Here is a 17,491-nt window from a genome sequence, read left to right as displayed (position 1 = left end):
TCTTCATTAATGATACCTTTTCCTCCATTTTCTGCCTTTCAGGTTGAATGAACATTGATTGATCAGCTTTAATTTATGTTTGCTCAGGCACTATGCTTGATGTTTTTGTCACTGTTTGTTGTTGTCGTTTAGTCACTAAGTCATGTCCAAGTCTTTGCGACCCCATAGACTGCAGCCTGCCAGTCTCCTCTGTCCATGGGATTTCCTAGGCAAGAATATAGGACTGGTTGCCATTTCCTTCTCCAGGGGATCTTCCTGACCCAGGAATTGAACCCGCATTTCCTGCATTGGTGGGTGGATTCTTTACTAGAGCCAACAGGTTACATATGTCCTTATATATATTCCACATATATGCTAACTTTAATCCTAAGAACCACGTGCAATGTAGTATCACAAGAGATGTTCAGTATCCAAATGCTCATTAACCTAAGGGATAGATGGAGAAGCAAAGGTTGCCAAACAAGAAACTATTCACTAGTGAATTCAGCACTTATAAAGTTAGGCTCTCCTCACTAATTCTGCTAATTAACCCTAGCTGTTACCCTTCCCATCCATGACAGCAAGATCTTCCTCTGTTATTCTCTCGCTAATACAGTGCAAATACAAAATGAAATTGTAAGCCTTGCAAAAGATGTGAAACTTCATGAAGTCTGTGAAGGTACAGAATGGCTTTAGTCACTTGCAAAATTGTTGACAGAGGGGTATGTAACAGAATTAATGATGGAAAAGAAAGGATAGTGCCTCGGGCATTTAAAAGAAGAATAATTTGAGGAACAATAAAGAGAAGAGAAATTTGAGAAAATCATTGACATCTTCAAAACAAAAATGACCTATATTCTGCACTCATGTTGTAAATTTCAAAGCTAGAGAGTGTTATACCACTATATAATCACAAAAGGTATGCCAAGAAATAAAATCAAAGCTTGTAAGCGAAATCAGTAACTATCTTTTAATGAACTAATTTTCCTAAGTTTTAGTTTCATATTTCAGATTAAGTTACATTCAGCCTTTTATTTTTTTAACCATTTACCGTAAAATATCTGGACCTGTTTTAAATAGGTTCCAATACCAGTTATCCTTGGGTACTACCTTTCACGGCCAAGGTAGCATCACATTGCCTGGGTATTAACTCAGATATTACCTCCTACTCCATTCTTACTGTTCCTCTTGGGAGACCATATGTTGAAAATCGCTGGTTTTCCCTGTCTTCTCTCTTTTTCTTTGCACTCTTTTAGCCTTGGTTCACCCTTACGACTCCTGTATGTCCTGTTTCCCCTCTTTCTCTTTGCCTGTTTCCTGTTATTCCTTTGCCTCCTCACAAGTATCCTGATCTGGAGGCTTGTCCACGTTGCCTGGCCTGCCTTGCTCTCCTTTTTAAAATCTTATCATTTGGAACTCAGTGCTTTGTATTTTTTATTTTTCCCTCCTTTACTCAAGGTCTTTTTTTTTTTTAACTTTTTTCTTTCTTCTTTCATAACTTTTTTTGAATTTATGTTTCATTCTTTCTTCCAAATGGTTGCTTATATGTCTTCGCTCGTGGTGAGAAAGTTGATATTACCCAGAATCTCTGTGTACTGTGGAGATTCTTATTGCTAAGACTACAACTGAGATAAGACTTCAACACCCCTTCTTAGAGGAGACCCTACTTTCTGTTTTGCCCAGCATGTGTGTGTATTACATTGGCCATTTTATCTGGGCAGTTTCTACTATAAACCTCTGTAGGCTGGAATGCTTATTTCTGTCTGTCCATCTACTGCCAAAGGTTCTTGATTCCTAAGAAGTGGATGTATACTAGTGAAATTTGGTTAGATGTTTAATACTGTAATACTGCCATAGTCAAAATCTTAAACTGAGAAATTTTTTAAACAAAAATACTGGGATGAATGTAGGAAGTGTTGGGGGAAAATCTGTTCTTATACTAGGTCACTCTCTGCTTTATAAATTTAAAGAAATATTAATTTAGGGCACAGGCCTTATCTACAGTTTTACATTAATTTATACAACACTATTTTTGATGGAGTAAGAATAGGTTTAATCTAAATATGAAGAAAAGAAATTTGAGAGTCACTCTTCTATAAAGAAAACACAGTCTCTTAAATGTTAAAACTAGGCTAAAATTAACATATGCAGTGTATGATAGGAACATTGTAGTTGGAAAATGAGTGATTAATAGATTTTCTCAGTTTTGATATCTCTGACTAGGGTGTAAGTGTGAATGTTTTTCTTTCTCCCAAATTGGTACATTTCCCTTTCATTATTTTTTTGTGTTGGTAAAAGGTAATTCAAAATATACTTTTTAAGTCTTATAAAAATGAAATCCTCATAAATCAGAGTTTTAGTAATCTCTTATCTATGATTTGGTGAAAAGTTTTTAAAAAATAAGCACTTTGGAAAAATGTCTGTCTTCATATCCTCATTAGGAAACTTCTCTTTAATTTTGTAGTCAAATCAGAAAATTAATGCCCGTTGGACCACAGAGGAGCAGCTTCTAGCAGTGCAAGGTATATTAAAGATAAGCAGTTATTGTTGTTAATAATTACTTAATTTGTCATGAAAGGTGACTACCATAGTTCTCCCCTTCCTTTAGAAGTGGATCAAGAAAGGGGTCTTGTGTTTACCATCCAGTGTTGGTGATCATGAACTCTGATTTATACTTGTGGATGTGATATACTGAGCCTGTGTGCATTTTGGGTCCGCATGTGATGCCTTCCCAGCACTAAATGAATGATGGTGATGACAGGCTTGAACAAGTCAGATGGTCTCTGGGTGCCTCTGCTTCAGTATTCCTGCAGTTGGGTTCATTCTTACTGTATCAGTCAATAACCCTTTATCACAAACATAAACTACTGTGTTTCTGGTTTCCCTGATTACTCTGTAGTTGATAATTGTCAGGTACTGAAAATATTCATGATATGCTTAACTTTCAGTGTACCATAACTTACGTAAGAGATATGCCACTGAATGCTATAAAACCTGACTTTAAATATATCTATTTATACAAAAGAGAGACTTAATATATAGATATATATACATGTGCAGTTTTAAATGCAATTATTTGTAAGAATGCTTGGTTGAATTGTATGGCAGAAAACTTTTTGTACTATGAATACCCATGGGCAAATTGGAAGCACTATAAACTTGGATTTTCTTGTGTTTGAATTACTTAAGGGCAAATTGTATGTTGCAATTCAGTATTGTAGATTTGTTTTCCTTTTAAGATGAACTGTCTTTAGGACTGATAGTGTGGTTTAAGTTTGGTCTACAATTTGTTTCTTCTTGGCTGAGCCCTCTGTGTTGAGTATCCATGGCTTATAAATCTAGGTTAACTGCTATAAGAGAGTAGGGCCCCAGTGAAACATACATCTTTAAAAACAGTTCTGAGTATTCAAACATAGAAAACATTTAACTCAAAAAATGTGCAAGTATCATTCGGATATGAGAATAATATAGTTAAAGATTGATTAAGACTTTGCAGTTTGAATTAAAGTAAGGATTCGCACCCAGTGTGACTTGAAAATTATAGGGCAATGTCAGCCTTCCCTTTGGCCTGTGCAGCACAGCACAGTCATTTCATAAATAGAAATGCTGGATCCTGTGCAGGCAGAGCTGGACATGCATGTAGCCCATCTGTAATTGTAGAACTACGTTTCTGAATGAGTCAGAACAAAAGTTGAATTAGTTTACAATGTTCAATAATAGCTCTTCGCAATGGACAATTTAAAGTGTTTATTAAAAATTATTTTTGACAACTGTCTCATATTTTTTTAGAATTATGACTTACAGTTCTAACATAGATTTTTGGGTAGGTGTTCCTTTGATTTATGTTAAAGCCTGTTTCCATTCATGGTGGTAGCCTATAGGATTTAACCCCATTTTCCAGTATTTATTTTCTTAAAGGTTAGTATACTAATCCTATACTCTCATATAAGAAATGATCACAGTGAAAGCATTTTCTGAAGAGAATTGCCTAGGAAGTCTGGATTAATCTTTCTCTGTAGATACAGAGAAAAGATTTGATACTGTTCTACAGTACTACTTTAAGTGGTAGGACCCATCAAATCTTATGACTGGGTTGGATACTGGATATTATGAAAAGCTGCATTCAAGAGAAAGACAATAGCAAGATTTACTTAAGAGAGTTGAGCTACATATGCAGACATTATTTCAGCTTATAAACATTAAAAGAATGGAGTGTTTCTAGAAATAATCAAACATATCCTCTCTCCTGAGGATATTCAGTGTTATTATATTGTTATGTTCATTTAAAAAGTAATACTTGAATAAATTATATTAATGCAGCAATTTGTATGGAAAGATTCATGTTCTTAAGATTTTGAAAGCACTCTCAGTATGTTTATGTCTGTTTTCTATTTATTTAACTGTGAAATTTTTACTTTGAGTTTAGGTTTTTTGGTTTTGTCTTGTGTTTTTTGTTTGGTCTTGTTTTTGTCATATAAACTAAAGCAACTTAAAGGTATTTGTGTCTGACATAGCTACTTTAGGGAGAGTTAAAAAGTGTCATTTTTGCCTCATGTGCCCATATATTTATATAATGCTCAAAAGTGTGTCTTATAATTGTATAGTAATATCCCCTGTACCTGAGCTGGGTGTGGGTAAAGTACATAACTGCAGCTCTTATTTTAACATCTGTAATCCAGCAGGCAAATGTTTTTAGGTTTTTTTTCTTCTTTTTAATCTTCATTTATGATAAACCTTTATATGATATTATTCCTTTGGCCACTTCAGTGATTTGATATTAACATGTTTTAATTTATATAGAACTTTAATTCAAGACATTTTACATACAGATTCTGATTTAACTTTGATTTGTTAATTGCTTTATTTTATCTTGCTCATACTTGACTATCGCAGTGACCTAGAGAGAGAAATGTTGACTCTCTTGTCACTAGTGAGCTCCACTATTAAATAAACTTTGTGTTGTAATTCTTAAAATCAAAGAAGTGTATTAAGTTCATTTCCTAGAGCTTAAATACATATTTCCCATTTTACTTCCCATCTGCTCATGTTGTTGTTAACTAAGTACTAATCATTTAAATAGTAAATAAATATTTAAATAAATGTTTTTTAAACAGTAAATATTTAAATAAATAAATAAGCTGTTTTCCCTTCTTTCTCCCTTACTTGGAAGGGGAAAAGTTATGCGTAGACCAAACAGGAGTGTCTGCCTTTACTTGTGTAATCTGTCACTTTATTATGTTAATTTTAGTGCTAGCTATGTTATGACTTCAGTAACATTCTTCAGGAATCCCCAAATGGAATATTATAAATGCTGCTTTAATTTAATCCTCTTAAAATACTTATCAAGAATGGTACTTCTACAATTTATGTAATCTGTTTCAGTTTTGAGTATCTAAATTTTCTATTATAACAAATTAGTTAACAGTAAGACCAATTACAGTCTTCACATATTTAATAGGGAAATATCCCTGTTTGTAGCTTGTGCCATATTTTTCCTAATCTGTGGTGCTTTTAGAAATTATCCTAAGATGAATCTTGATATTCATATAATAAACATTCCTTATTAAGCAAGAATTAAGAAAGGAATTTGATTCTGATTGTATTTTTTTTTCATGTAAAATAAAACATTTATTAGCTGTTTTCAAAAAATAGCAATGATAGTCCAAAACATCTACTCTTTAAAATATATAGGAGAAGAAGCATAGTATACAATATTTGACATGTTTATTTTAGGTTTCCTCTTAAATATATTCATTTCATAGTCATTAGTGGTTTAAAAAAAATGCTCCCAAACTAAAATATTGTGCTATATTAGGATAAATAGCATAACATTTTTTTTCTCTAATTTTATCAAGAAGTCAAATTTAATTTTTAGTGTTTTTTTTTTCTCGTATTTCCTGCTTTCTCATATGAAACAGGAAATGACAGAACTATGTTCAAATGAGTTATGCCTACGGTTAAATGTTACCTTCTCTCCCTGTAGTTTACATATTCATTCCTTTTTAGGAGAAATGATGTTGCAAGTTTAGAAATTATCTTCATTCTAATTTTATCTCCTACTTAAAAAAAAAAAAAAAAAAGCTAGAATGGTCCCTAAAGTGATAAGGGGGTGGGGGGGATTCAGCCTTTGATTAAGACATAAGGGTTGTAATGATCCTTACATGATGCTTAGCACTTGAATGATCAACAGGAGGTGGAAATGGATTCATATTTCTCCTCTAAAAGGTACCTGTTTGGCCTAGAGTTTCTTCTGTTATAGATGATATCACAAGAATGGAGGCTCAGAATATGCACTTGCTTCAGATAGTTAATGATTCCCAGTTCCCAGCATTTTGGGATGGAGTTTACACTCATACCAAGGAAGGTGGGAGGATTCAGAAGAGGAGGATGCGTGATTTTGACTCGTAGCCGTCGCCCGGATGCACCAGTCATTGTCCCACTGCTGTTGATACGTTTTTTACCTTTTTTAATAGGAATTCTTGATGAGATTTACAGGTGAAAAGAAATGCATGTTCTTGAATGGTTTGAGTTTAAAATTAATCTCTTACTGATAAAGACCTCACATCCCTGGAGTTTCTAAATGTAACTGTTATTTCAAAAAATAGAGTTTTGAAAAATTAATATTTCCTAATTATACTAAGTACATGCTCACTTTAAGAAGCAGAGAAAAATATCCGCCAAATTTTCATTACCTAGATCTAAAAATAGCTTGTCACTGTAATATTGGCGCTTTATTTTTTGTAGTCCTAAAGATTTTAAAAATAACTTTTTAAACACACTGAAAGCAGATTTATGATATCCTTTCTATCTAAGGAAAAAAAGTCTAAATACCACGTCCAGATTGGGAAACAGCATATTTCAAATGCTCCTAAAGTTACTTGTCTTGCTAGTCAAAGCTCTAAATATATACTTTTTTTTTTTCTTGGTTGGATAATATAGAAGAACATTAGTTGGAAAATGAAATGTCATGATAACACAGTATCCTAATGAGTTATATTTTTATGGTAATTCCCAAACAAAACTTAAAGTTTGTATTATAAAGATTATACAGTATCATCTGGCAGTGTAGAAGCCATGTTGTTTCACTGTAACTTTCAGAAATGTGGCTGAAAGCAATTTTCTCCTCTCCTTGGGAAATACTTAATTTCCCTCTTCCAGGGTTCTCTCAAGTTTTTTCCCCACTAAATTTTGAAAACTGACCTCTTGCCCTAAAAAGTGAAAGTGAAAGTTGCTCAGTCGTGTCTGAGTCTTTGCCACCCCATGGACTATACAGTCGTTTCTCCAGGCTAGAATACTGGAGTGGGTAGCCGTTTCCTTCTCCAGGGGATCTTCCCAATCCAGGGATCAAACCCACTTCTCCCACATTGCAGGCTGATTCTTTACCAGCTGAACCACCTGGGAAGCCCAAAGGTCACAAGTTTAGTTTTAAAAAATGGTTCAGATAGACCTAAGCCTTTTACATCTTAAGGAGGAGAGAGAAATTTAATCTCTTTTTCCTTTTGTTTAGAGATTTGAAAAGTATTCTGTATTTACTTGTTAATTCATAATGAGTGCTTAGATGATATTGACTTATTTACTTTTTGATACCTTTAGTGAATTGTCACTTAAAAGTGATAGAGACAGTACTTCCCATAAGGAAATCAAGTTACTAATTAGGAATAGATGTACTGTCATACTGTCTCACAGTTTTACTTTCTTTATTCATCCTGTGATGTGGGATATAATTCAGATCATAAAAATGTGTTTATTGAAGAAATCTATGAGTTGATCCATCGTTAACATACAGATTAGGGTTTTCAGGTCATTAATGTTAGCATTCACATTTTGTGTGTTTCTTTTACCTAGAATTTTTATCAAGTTGAACATTTTTTAAAGCATAGCAAAATTCTCATACCTGTAGTATTTAATGATGAAAATGAAGAAGAAATTTAAAGTTTTGTAGTAAGAACTTCCCAAGTTGTTTTAGCACTAATTCATATATATACATATATATATATGGGGGACCTTGTTTTTAATAAACTAAAAAAAGAATGGACCACCCTCCTCCCAGGTCCAAGTTGTAACTAAAGCAGCTCTGAGATCATAGATTGTTAAAGTAGTTGCTCAGCACTGCTACCTTGCTAGGTTGACTTCCGGAAGCCTAGTTGGGGATTCATCTGAAGGTGGAGTCAGTCCATTAAGTCTTCAGTTGGTTTTTCACTAGAGCTTGACTCGTTAATCAGCCACAGTACAGACAGAGGTGAGAATTCCACCTTCTCACCAAAATATGCTGTTGGTGACATCACTGGGAATGTAAAAATGATAAAGAAGTCAGCTAGGTGTGACTCTTGGGAAAGAATAATAAAATGAAGCTCCATGGAGAAAAAAAATCAGTCATATTTCCTGCGTACTTCCTCTGTACTCAGCATTGTAGTAATGCTGGTGGTGATTTGTATTCCATAGGAAAGTACTTTCCAACCTTGTTCACATCATGGCATACAGAGAAAATGATGAACTTTTTCATGAAACACTGAGACAGACAGATGAGGCTGCTGTCTGTCCAGAGGAGTCTGCCAAGGAGCTCTAGCTCTTCCACATACGGCCCAGGCATCCTGCAGATTAAGGGCACTAATATCCAGGCCCACTTATTCTCAGGACGTGATTGATGATCCTTAGCCAGACTGCAGAGGTCTGCACTATGGTCTGAACCTTAAGACTTCGCAAAGTAGTTGATACGGAACAAGCATACACGAGTTAATAATAAACTTACCTAGGTGACTCAGAACCTAGGTGAGGTGAGGAAAATCCAGAGTGTCTGAGTAAATTTCCTATAGGAAGTAGTTTTTGGTTTGGGACATGTAATTCTGGAAATGCAACAATATTAGTGACAAGGTGAAGTCCATTGAGCAAGGGAAAATAAAGTGGAAGACCCAACAAAAAAAAATAGGGTCAGAAGAGGGGACAGTTAGATAATGGAGCTTGACATGGGGGCAACTAAGTGGTATATTTTGGAGTATATTTTGCTGAACAAATGAGTGTTTGGAGGGTTATAATATTGGCAGACTCAGAGTCATAGTTACTCTTAATGTGACTTCTTGTTAAGAATATAGAAGATCTAATCCTAGATTTATTTAAGTTTTCATTTCTAAATTTATGTGTTTAGTAGCTTTGGTCGTTTCTAGAATGTAAATTAAATCTGTTAGGAGAATTAGTACACTGGTGGAACACTGTGTGATTTGCAGTTAGTATTTGCTTCTCAGTGCAGCTGTCTCGAGTTGAGTTGCCGTTTTCTAGAGTACAAGTAGTAGAGAAGTACTTGAAGATGTAGCTTTTGTATATGTATACTTTCAATATGAAATGACCTTGGGTTCTTATTGTCAGATAAACCCTCACTGGAGCCTAGTCACCATTAGAATTTATACTCAGTTATGAAGTTCTAACTGGAAATCAGCTCATGGATTTAAGAGAATATAAATTCATTTATGTTTGAAATGAATATAAAATAAAATATTATAAAGTTTAAGTATCATTATTACTCTGTTGTCATGCATGTGTCTTTCTCTTTGAGAACGGAGCAAATGAGCATAGTTGACAAATCCCGAACTCTGGATTAACAATGGGATAATAGTTTAATATGTCAGGCCTCCTACCCAGAATGTTCTAAGAGGAAGAAACTCCCTGTAGAGTCAAGCCTAGCAAATTGAATGCAGCAAGAGATACTTATTCCCAAGTTTTCAATATAAAATAAGTGCAGAATTTAAAAACATGAATTGTATTCATGCTGGTTCTTTAAGATAATAGGTATATCATCCAAATAGGTGTCAGTAAGAATATGTCTTGCATTTCTGCCGGTGTATTAATGTGCCCTTACGTTACCCTCTTATGTGTGATTGTATACATGTGAAGTTTATCTAAATCCCTCTATTTCTGGCTGCTTAGATTATCATAGACGTCAGTATTTTTATTCTCCTTTCTCATCTCTAATTAATGAGTTACTGTTTTCTGGTATTTTAAAAAGCAGTTATCAAATTGTAAAATCAAAATTTTGACAGCTTTTATATTTTAAGCTAGGTGTATCTCTTTCTAGAATGAATAGGATGGATTCCTTTAGAACTCCCTAAGAGCAAATTATTATCCACCTGATTATGTAAAGTCACTTTAAATTCTGTAGCATAATTGACTGTCTCGAGTTCATAAATCAAATATTATCCTACATTTAAAGAAACTTCCATAATTTTATATGTTAGATCTTTTTATATAACTGAATGTACAATCCTTCTTAAATTTAAGGTGGCAGTGATAAGCACAGTATCTACAAGTAGTCACCACTATAATTCTTTAGGCTACAGAGCATAGCTAGGAATCTGTCATATATACAGTCCTTAGGACTATTAGATGAGTTAAAATCCAACAAACTCTGAAAAATAGCTTTCCTTTTTTTGTCCATCAGATTGTGATGATTCTTATGTTTTTTTATGTTTAATTTCTTATCTCGGTTCTATTTGTTGGTACCTGGTACGGATAGGCAAATAACTATGTAGAAGTTGGTGTTAAGATCAAAATCACAATGCTTTTCTTAACGGGGGAACCCCTAAGACTACTCACTCAGTCCATTGAGGGGATAAAAGAGATGGCTCATTCCCATCCAGTTTTGTTTACAAACGATGTTGCTCAAATTTAGGTGACTGGCTACTAGGGAAATAAATGAATGTGGAATTGAGGATGGATCAAAGAATTCAATGCTTTACAATAAATGGACTGTATTTGAGAGTTCAAGAGAGGATTGGAGAAAATAACTGAGTATGTAAAAAATGGTAAGTTTCTGATTGTTCAGTTGAAGGCAAGTGGCTGGCTCGATGAAATGACATAATTGATAGTTTCCATCTGTGACCCTGATATCTTAGTCTCTATCTCAGAATTGAGACGTGAGCAGAGTTTATCAGAAAGGATTTTCATTGCTGGTATGTTGTGTGTGTGCGTGATGTATAGTACACACAGCTCTCCTTACTGATCCTTCACAGGTGTATTATTTACTTTGCCTTCCAGGTGTCCGCAAATATGGTAAAGATTTTCAAGCTATTGCAGATGTAATTGGCAACAAGACTGTTGGCCAAGTGAAGAACTTCTTTGTAAACTACAGGCGTCGGTTTAACTTAGAGGAGGTATTGCAGGAGTGGGAAGCAGAACAAGGAACCCAGGCTTCTAATGGTGATGCTTCTGCTTTAGGGGAGGAGACAAAAAGTGCTTCTAATGTGCCATCAGGGAAGAGCACTGACGAAGAAGAGGAGGTGTGTTTGTGTATGGCATTTGAGCTAATATGAGCTGAGGAATCACCATTTCGTGTGGTGTCCTGTAAGGCTAATTTGTCAGAGGACTAGCTGAACGAGCATGAAAGGTTGACAATACACTTACTCAGTGGTGCCTCTCTCGTGACTCTTGAGTCATAATGACACGCCAAGTTCTGATCCTAGAAGAATGGAGAGTGTATTGTTCTTTCATAAATTTATTTTTATTTCCAGTGTTAAGCTGTTTACTAATAAAGATGCCTGTTTGGTAGCTTCGTTGCTTTTTTTGGTTTGTTTTGTTTAAAATAAAAGAAGCTTGTGCTTCCAAAAAACACTGGTGTTATGTTTTTGTTTTGTTTTGATTTGTTTTGTTTTTCCTGTGACAGCCCAAACTATATTGTACTGACGTCCATTAGGAACTGTCATCTCATACGTTTATTTTTGTTTCCTCATCTCTAGGCACAGACCCCACAGGCTCCTCGGACTCTGGGTCCATCACCTCCTGCCCCGTCATCCACTCCAACACCAACAGCCCCCGTGGCCGCTCTGAACCAGCCACCACCACTTCTTCGTCCAACACTGCCTGCTGCCCCAGCTCTTCACCGGCAGCCTCCTCCACTCCAGCAGCAGGCTCGGTTCATCCAGCCCCGGCCAACTTTAAATCAGCCTCCGCCACCTCTCATTCGCCCCGCTAATTCCATGCCTCCCCGTCTAAATCCAAGGCCAGTGTTGTCCGCGGTCGGCGGCCAACAGCCACCATCACTTATCGGAATTCAGACAGACTCACAGTCCTCACTGCACTAAAGTTAGATTGGACAGAGCTGCAGTAACTTTTCACCCATCACCACACCAGTGCTCCTCTGACTGTTGATGCAAAAGAGGGAAGAAGAGTCCTTCTAGATACTGAGGCTGCAAACTAATTCTGTGGCCAGTGGGCTCTCGTAAGTGGATGTGTAAGGAATTTTTTAGTTCATGCAACTAAAATGTTAAACACAACAGAAGGCCTACAGTTAGCCTCCTTTCTAGAGTATACATTCAGCGACATGATCTCGTTAAAGGAAAAGAGATAAGTATTCTATTTACCAAGGTTTTTTTGTTTTGTTTTTACTGTATTTATTTTATTAAGAATCTTTATATTCCTGCCTCTTCATAGTCAAGGCTCTTAGTACAGGAATATTGACTTAGGAATTGTGAAAACTCCTTAAGTTTCATAAGTTAAGGATGTTCAACTATTTCTCTCTTTTTCTTTAATTTAATTTTTAACAACATTTTCCTATGTTAGGAGTGCAAGAATAGATAACCTGCATTTCAGATTTTGACGTATGTTCATTTAATGCATATTTAAGCAATTATAGCTGCATATCCCTTTTTTCAAAGACTTGCTTTTTTTTCTAAAGGAATTTAAATATATTCCTTTAAAAGAAAGCAATTTTATCAATTGCAAAGCAATTATATGAAACCACAAAGAATGTACTGAACCTACTAACCCTTTAACATACAGTTTAGGGTCCTAGTGCAAAGTCCTTGCTTAAAGGTCATTGACTTGCCGTCTTTCAGTAGTAAGAGGATGGGAATAATTATTTTACATACAATGAGGACTTCATTTGTTAAAGTACAGTGTCTTTAAGTTCCTTAAAAATGGAGTTAATGCTTTTTTTTTTTTTTTTTAATGTTTCTAAATGCTATCTGCTTTTAACTAGTAGTTGCCTCCATTTCGGGACTTTAGAAGAGAATTATATTTTGTCAGTTATGTGGAAATAGTGGTTCTGGAAGCATTTATTTACAATACCCTTTTTGTGTTCTGAACTTTAAATTGCCCTCGTACTTATTAATATGGTCTGCATTTAATATAAAAGATGTTTTCTTGATCAATCTCTATTGTACTATTTGGGTACATTTGTGTATTCCTTGCAGCCAACCTGTACTCATGGGTTTGGTTTAGGGTTAAATCATTATTATTTCATAAAATAAATTTAAGGATTTGTTCTGTGTTATCCAAAGATACATCAGTATATTGTCACAATTGTGCTGTTAAAGTGCTGAGACCCTTTTTATAAAGAAACAAAAATTTCAGGTCTTCTTAATTCAACACAGAATCATTAAGCACCTACAAAGAATATTTTACAAGTGATAGTATTTCAACAATGTATTAACTAATATTTTTGATACAATGATTTCATATTGGAATCATGACCTGCCTGTGCAAAGGGACAAATGGCTTAGATTGCTATACTAGTGGAACTAAAGATAGATGTTTGCACATTCACAGTCTCCCATTTAGAGCTATTTCACAAAATGGTCAACATCGGAGGCCCTAGTTTATTTTTGAGATGTCATATATTCTCCAGATATTAGAAAAATACTCCCTACCTTTGGCTATAAAGTGTTAAAGAGCTATTGACTTACATCCTTTAATTGGTTTTCCTTTTGAAGTTCAGACCATTTATTTCCATAAGGACCTTAAGTTCTAACATAACCTAAAAACTTTTTTCAGGATGTGTTCTTTCTCACTGGATCATCTTGACTTAAAATTCTTAATATTCAAGAATTTATACTTATTTTTACTTTAGTAGCCATGGGGACAGTTATATATCTTAAAGGAAAATATCTAAAGCATTTTTAGAAGTATTTAGATTGTCTCGCATATGTGCATATGTACAGCTTCTATTGTCTTGTCTCTTGTCAGTAGACCTTCAGTATACGGTGTGTGGGATATGTGAGTCAAGTTGGTCAGCACCAGCATCTGTCCAGCTGTTGAGTATATTGTGGTTCATTTAAAATCCGTTCTATCCCAACCATGAGCAAAGGTGCTGTATCTGAGGGGTGTGCTGTGATTTTATTTCCGTACACTAGAGCACACAGTAGAAAATTCTTAGCTTCATTAGTAATATGACACATGTATATAGTGAGATGTCTTTATTGTGTGCTTTGCATATTTTGTAAATATTTTGCACGTCATTATTTTTCTTTTTTGTTTAAGCAGTGTTTGGCCTGGAAGAGTGATATGCTTGCTGCTTAATCAAAGGATTAAAGAGTTAAAGATGTCTATGTCTTCTATTTTTATATAATTTCATGTTGTATGAGAAATTTAGGACCTCTTCACTGTGAAATTCTAAATACTGATTTTTATAAAAAAAAAAAAAGCAAAACCTAAAAAATCTTTTAATGACCATTTCATTAATTTCAAGTTTTATCAGTTTAAAAAAATCTACGCCCAAGTATTTTTTTCATTACCTACTAAAAATAAATCATGCTGTTGACACATCTGTTAATATTCATGAAAAAATATTTTTTCTATATGAGTTAATTCCAGTGTAATATTGATGGAGGTAAAGATAGGTTACTATTGAAACGTTTTCTGAATAATCTTACAATAAAGTGAGTAAAATATAATGTAAAATAAAAATGAAAGAATGTCAAATTTTGTCTTAATATAGGCCTGCATTCTTTTTAGGAATAGATGTAGAGAACAAGCAAAAAAAAAAAAACCCGACAGTAGTGATCTTCAGCTGTATTAAGAATCTCACAAGTACTTTGGTTAAAGTACCAGGTTTAGTTATTAAACACATTGTATTCTTTTAATGTTTCTTCCTCCTATGAAAAGAATGTTATCCATGAATATTACTAACTGCTGATCACTTTAACACTGGGGTGGCAGCATCTCCTCAAAAAGAATAATCTGACTTAGAACTCAAAGGAGGATCTCTCTCTCTCTCTTTGTGCTTTCCCAAAATAAACGACAAATACATTCTGATTCTAGGAAACAGAAGAAAATGTGTATTTTTTAACTTTGACATTCGTTATAGATACATCATTCAAAGATTACAGAGTAAGTGAATGCAGAAAGAAAAGTTTGTGAAACCATGCTATATTATATAATGTCTACAAGAAACTACCTCATTGTTTTATGTTTGTGGTAGTACATCTCTGCTCTCAGAGAAAAAGTAGGTCCATGTAACTCTTACCAACTTAAATCTTGATTAGCTGCCTTAGTGAAGGGATGTTCAGCAACAATAAATTTTAGTAACTGTGGTTTGAGGGTAAACATTAACAGGAGTGCTTCTGTATGTATGCATGCTAAGTCGCTTCAGTCCTGTCTGACTCTTAGCAACCCTGTGGACTGTAGCCCGCCAGGCTGCTCTGTCCATAGGATTCTCCAGGCAAGAATACTGGAGTGGGCTGCTGTGCCCTCCTTCAGGGGATCTTCCTAACCCAGGGGTCAAACCCATGTCTCCTGTGGCTCCTCCTGCATTGCATTGCAGGTGGACTGTTTACCCCCGAGCCACTGGGGCTGTGTCTAAAAGGCCATGTGGCATTATCTTCCCTTCTGATGTTTTCAGAACACTTAAGGGAAAAACAATGAAGACCAGAAATTAGCGTTGGATTGAGATGTTTGCAAACTGTCGTTGCCAGATTTAAAGTAGGATATTGATAGGGAATGGATCTTTGTTAAGTGATGATCGAAACTTTACAATCCTAAAGCTGGAATTTGAATGAGCAGGCTCAGGAAAAGATGTTGGAAAGTAAAGTGAAGATACCTAGGAGTGGTCTTCACACTGTAAATGGCATAAAGAAAGGGTAATCTTCAGAATGCTTTATATAATGTCTTTTTTTTTTCTGAATCATTTTAAGAAAGATTTAAAGTCTATATAACTTAATCTTACTTAAATAGATAAGGTACAACTACCAGTAACTAAGAAAATCCTGAGTAATACCACAATACAAGGTATCTATCTATCACTGTCCAGAGCAGTTTTCATAATTGGCAGAATTTGAGTTAAAAAGGCCTTTATTCTCAAGACTGTTTCAGTTCACAAGCTGTGCCTTTCCAAAAGAGAATTTGAAAACAGTCAGAATCGTTGAGGGATTTGTCACTTACATATAAAAAGTTGTCCCTCTACTATGATGACATTTTTTCCAACTCCACTGAAAGTTACTAGACCTCTCTGTGCCTCAGTTTAGTTATTTTCTTCCCTAAATTTTGGTGAAATGACCAGTGCCAGGAAGCAAGAGAAGGTGCCACCAGCAGATGGAGACCAAAATCTCACAGAATAAAAGAACCTCTCAGCTCCACAAAGGCAAAAGAGCAGGAAAACACTGACATTCCCAAAAGGACCTGTAAATACCTCAAATTCAAGACAGATAAACAGAGCAGACTCCAAGGATTCATGCTTCCTGGTGTTCATGTCATTATGACTGGGCTGGACTTAGTGTGGACCAGACTTAGTGACTTAACTTCCGACCAACAGAATACAACAAAAGTGATGGTTAGGCTGAAAAATGGGGACTTCCATGTTAGACTTCTCTGCCTGCGTGCTTCAATGGAGCAAGCTTCCATGTTGGAGAGGCCCTTGGGGCAAGGATCTGAAGCAAGCCCGGTGCCAATAGATGGCACAAAACAGACTCTCAGAATAACAATCTGCCAGGAACTGAACCCTGCCAACAATTAATGTCTGCTTAAAAGTGGATCCTTCCCCAGTTGGACCTTGGGATGATTAGAATTCAGCCAACACCTTGGTTGCAGTCTGTGAGAGGCCTTGAAGCAGAGAACTCAGTTAAGCTGTGTCTAAATTTCTTAACAGAAACTGTGACAACACTGTAAAGTGTTGTGAGCTGCTGACTTGGGGGGTAATTTTTTTATGCAGCTGTGTGTGTATGTGCGCGCACGCTAAGTCACTTCAGTTGTGTCCGACTCTTTTCGATCCCCTGGCCTGTAGCCTGTCAGGCTCCTTTGTCTACGGAATTCTCCAGGCAAGAATACTGGAGTGGGTTACCACATCCTCCAGGGGATCTTTCCGACCCAGGGATTGAACCTGGGTCTCACAAATTGCAGGCAGATTCTTCACCATCTGAGCTACCAGACAAACTGTTTCTGTGCAGCAATAGAAACTAATACAATGGACAAAGATACACCATCTTTACGATTAAAGTTGGAGTAACTAAATGTCAGACTTCAAAGCAAAGAGCATTGTCAAAGGTAGAGATGTTCACTGAATAATGATAAAGATGCCAATTCATCAGGAGGATCCCTGATAGAACTGCAAGAAGGAAAAGGCAAATCTGCCATTAAAGTCAGTAATTTCAATACCCATCTCTTAAGAGATGGTTGAACAGGAAAACCCAAAAATGAGTAAGAATATAGATGATTTGAACAACACTATCAACCGCTTTTATGAAATTGAAATTTATAGAATATTCCACCCAGCAGCAGCAGAATAAACATTCTGTTCATGTACACATGAAATATT

At 35.5% G+C, this 17,491-nt stretch overlaps 1 protein-coding gene across 3 annotated transcripts in view; it reads left to right on the top strand.

The window, feature by feature from the left end:
- Positions 1-14,293, top strand: part of RCOR3 (REST corepressor 3) — a 52,526-nt gene extending 38,233 nt beyond the window's left edge. For 2 of the 3 annotated variants that reach the window (XM_018060766.1, XM_018060765.1), the window contains exons 10-12: positions 2,444-2,501; positions 11,005-11,246; positions 11,703-14,293. In XM_018060766.1, the coding sequence (XP_017916255.1) occupies positions 2,444-2,501; positions 11,005-11,246; positions 11,703-12,047 (645 nt within the window). In that variant the 3' untranslated portion in view covers positions 12,048-14,293. The remainder of the gene's footprint in view (positions 1-2,443; positions 2,502-11,004; positions 11,247-11,702) is intronic. The other variant, XM_018060767.1, reaches the window with a different exon arrangement.

The sequence above is a fragment of the Capra hircus genome, chromosome 16, assembly GCF_001704415.2.
Source record: "Capra hircus breed San Clemente chromosome 16, ASM170441v1, whole genome shotgun sequence".
NCBI classification, from domain to species: domain Eukaryota; kingdom Metazoa; phylum Chordata; class Mammalia; order Artiodactyla; family Bovidae; genus Capra; species Capra hircus.
This window is presented reverse-complemented; position numbering and strand designations above follow the sequence as displayed.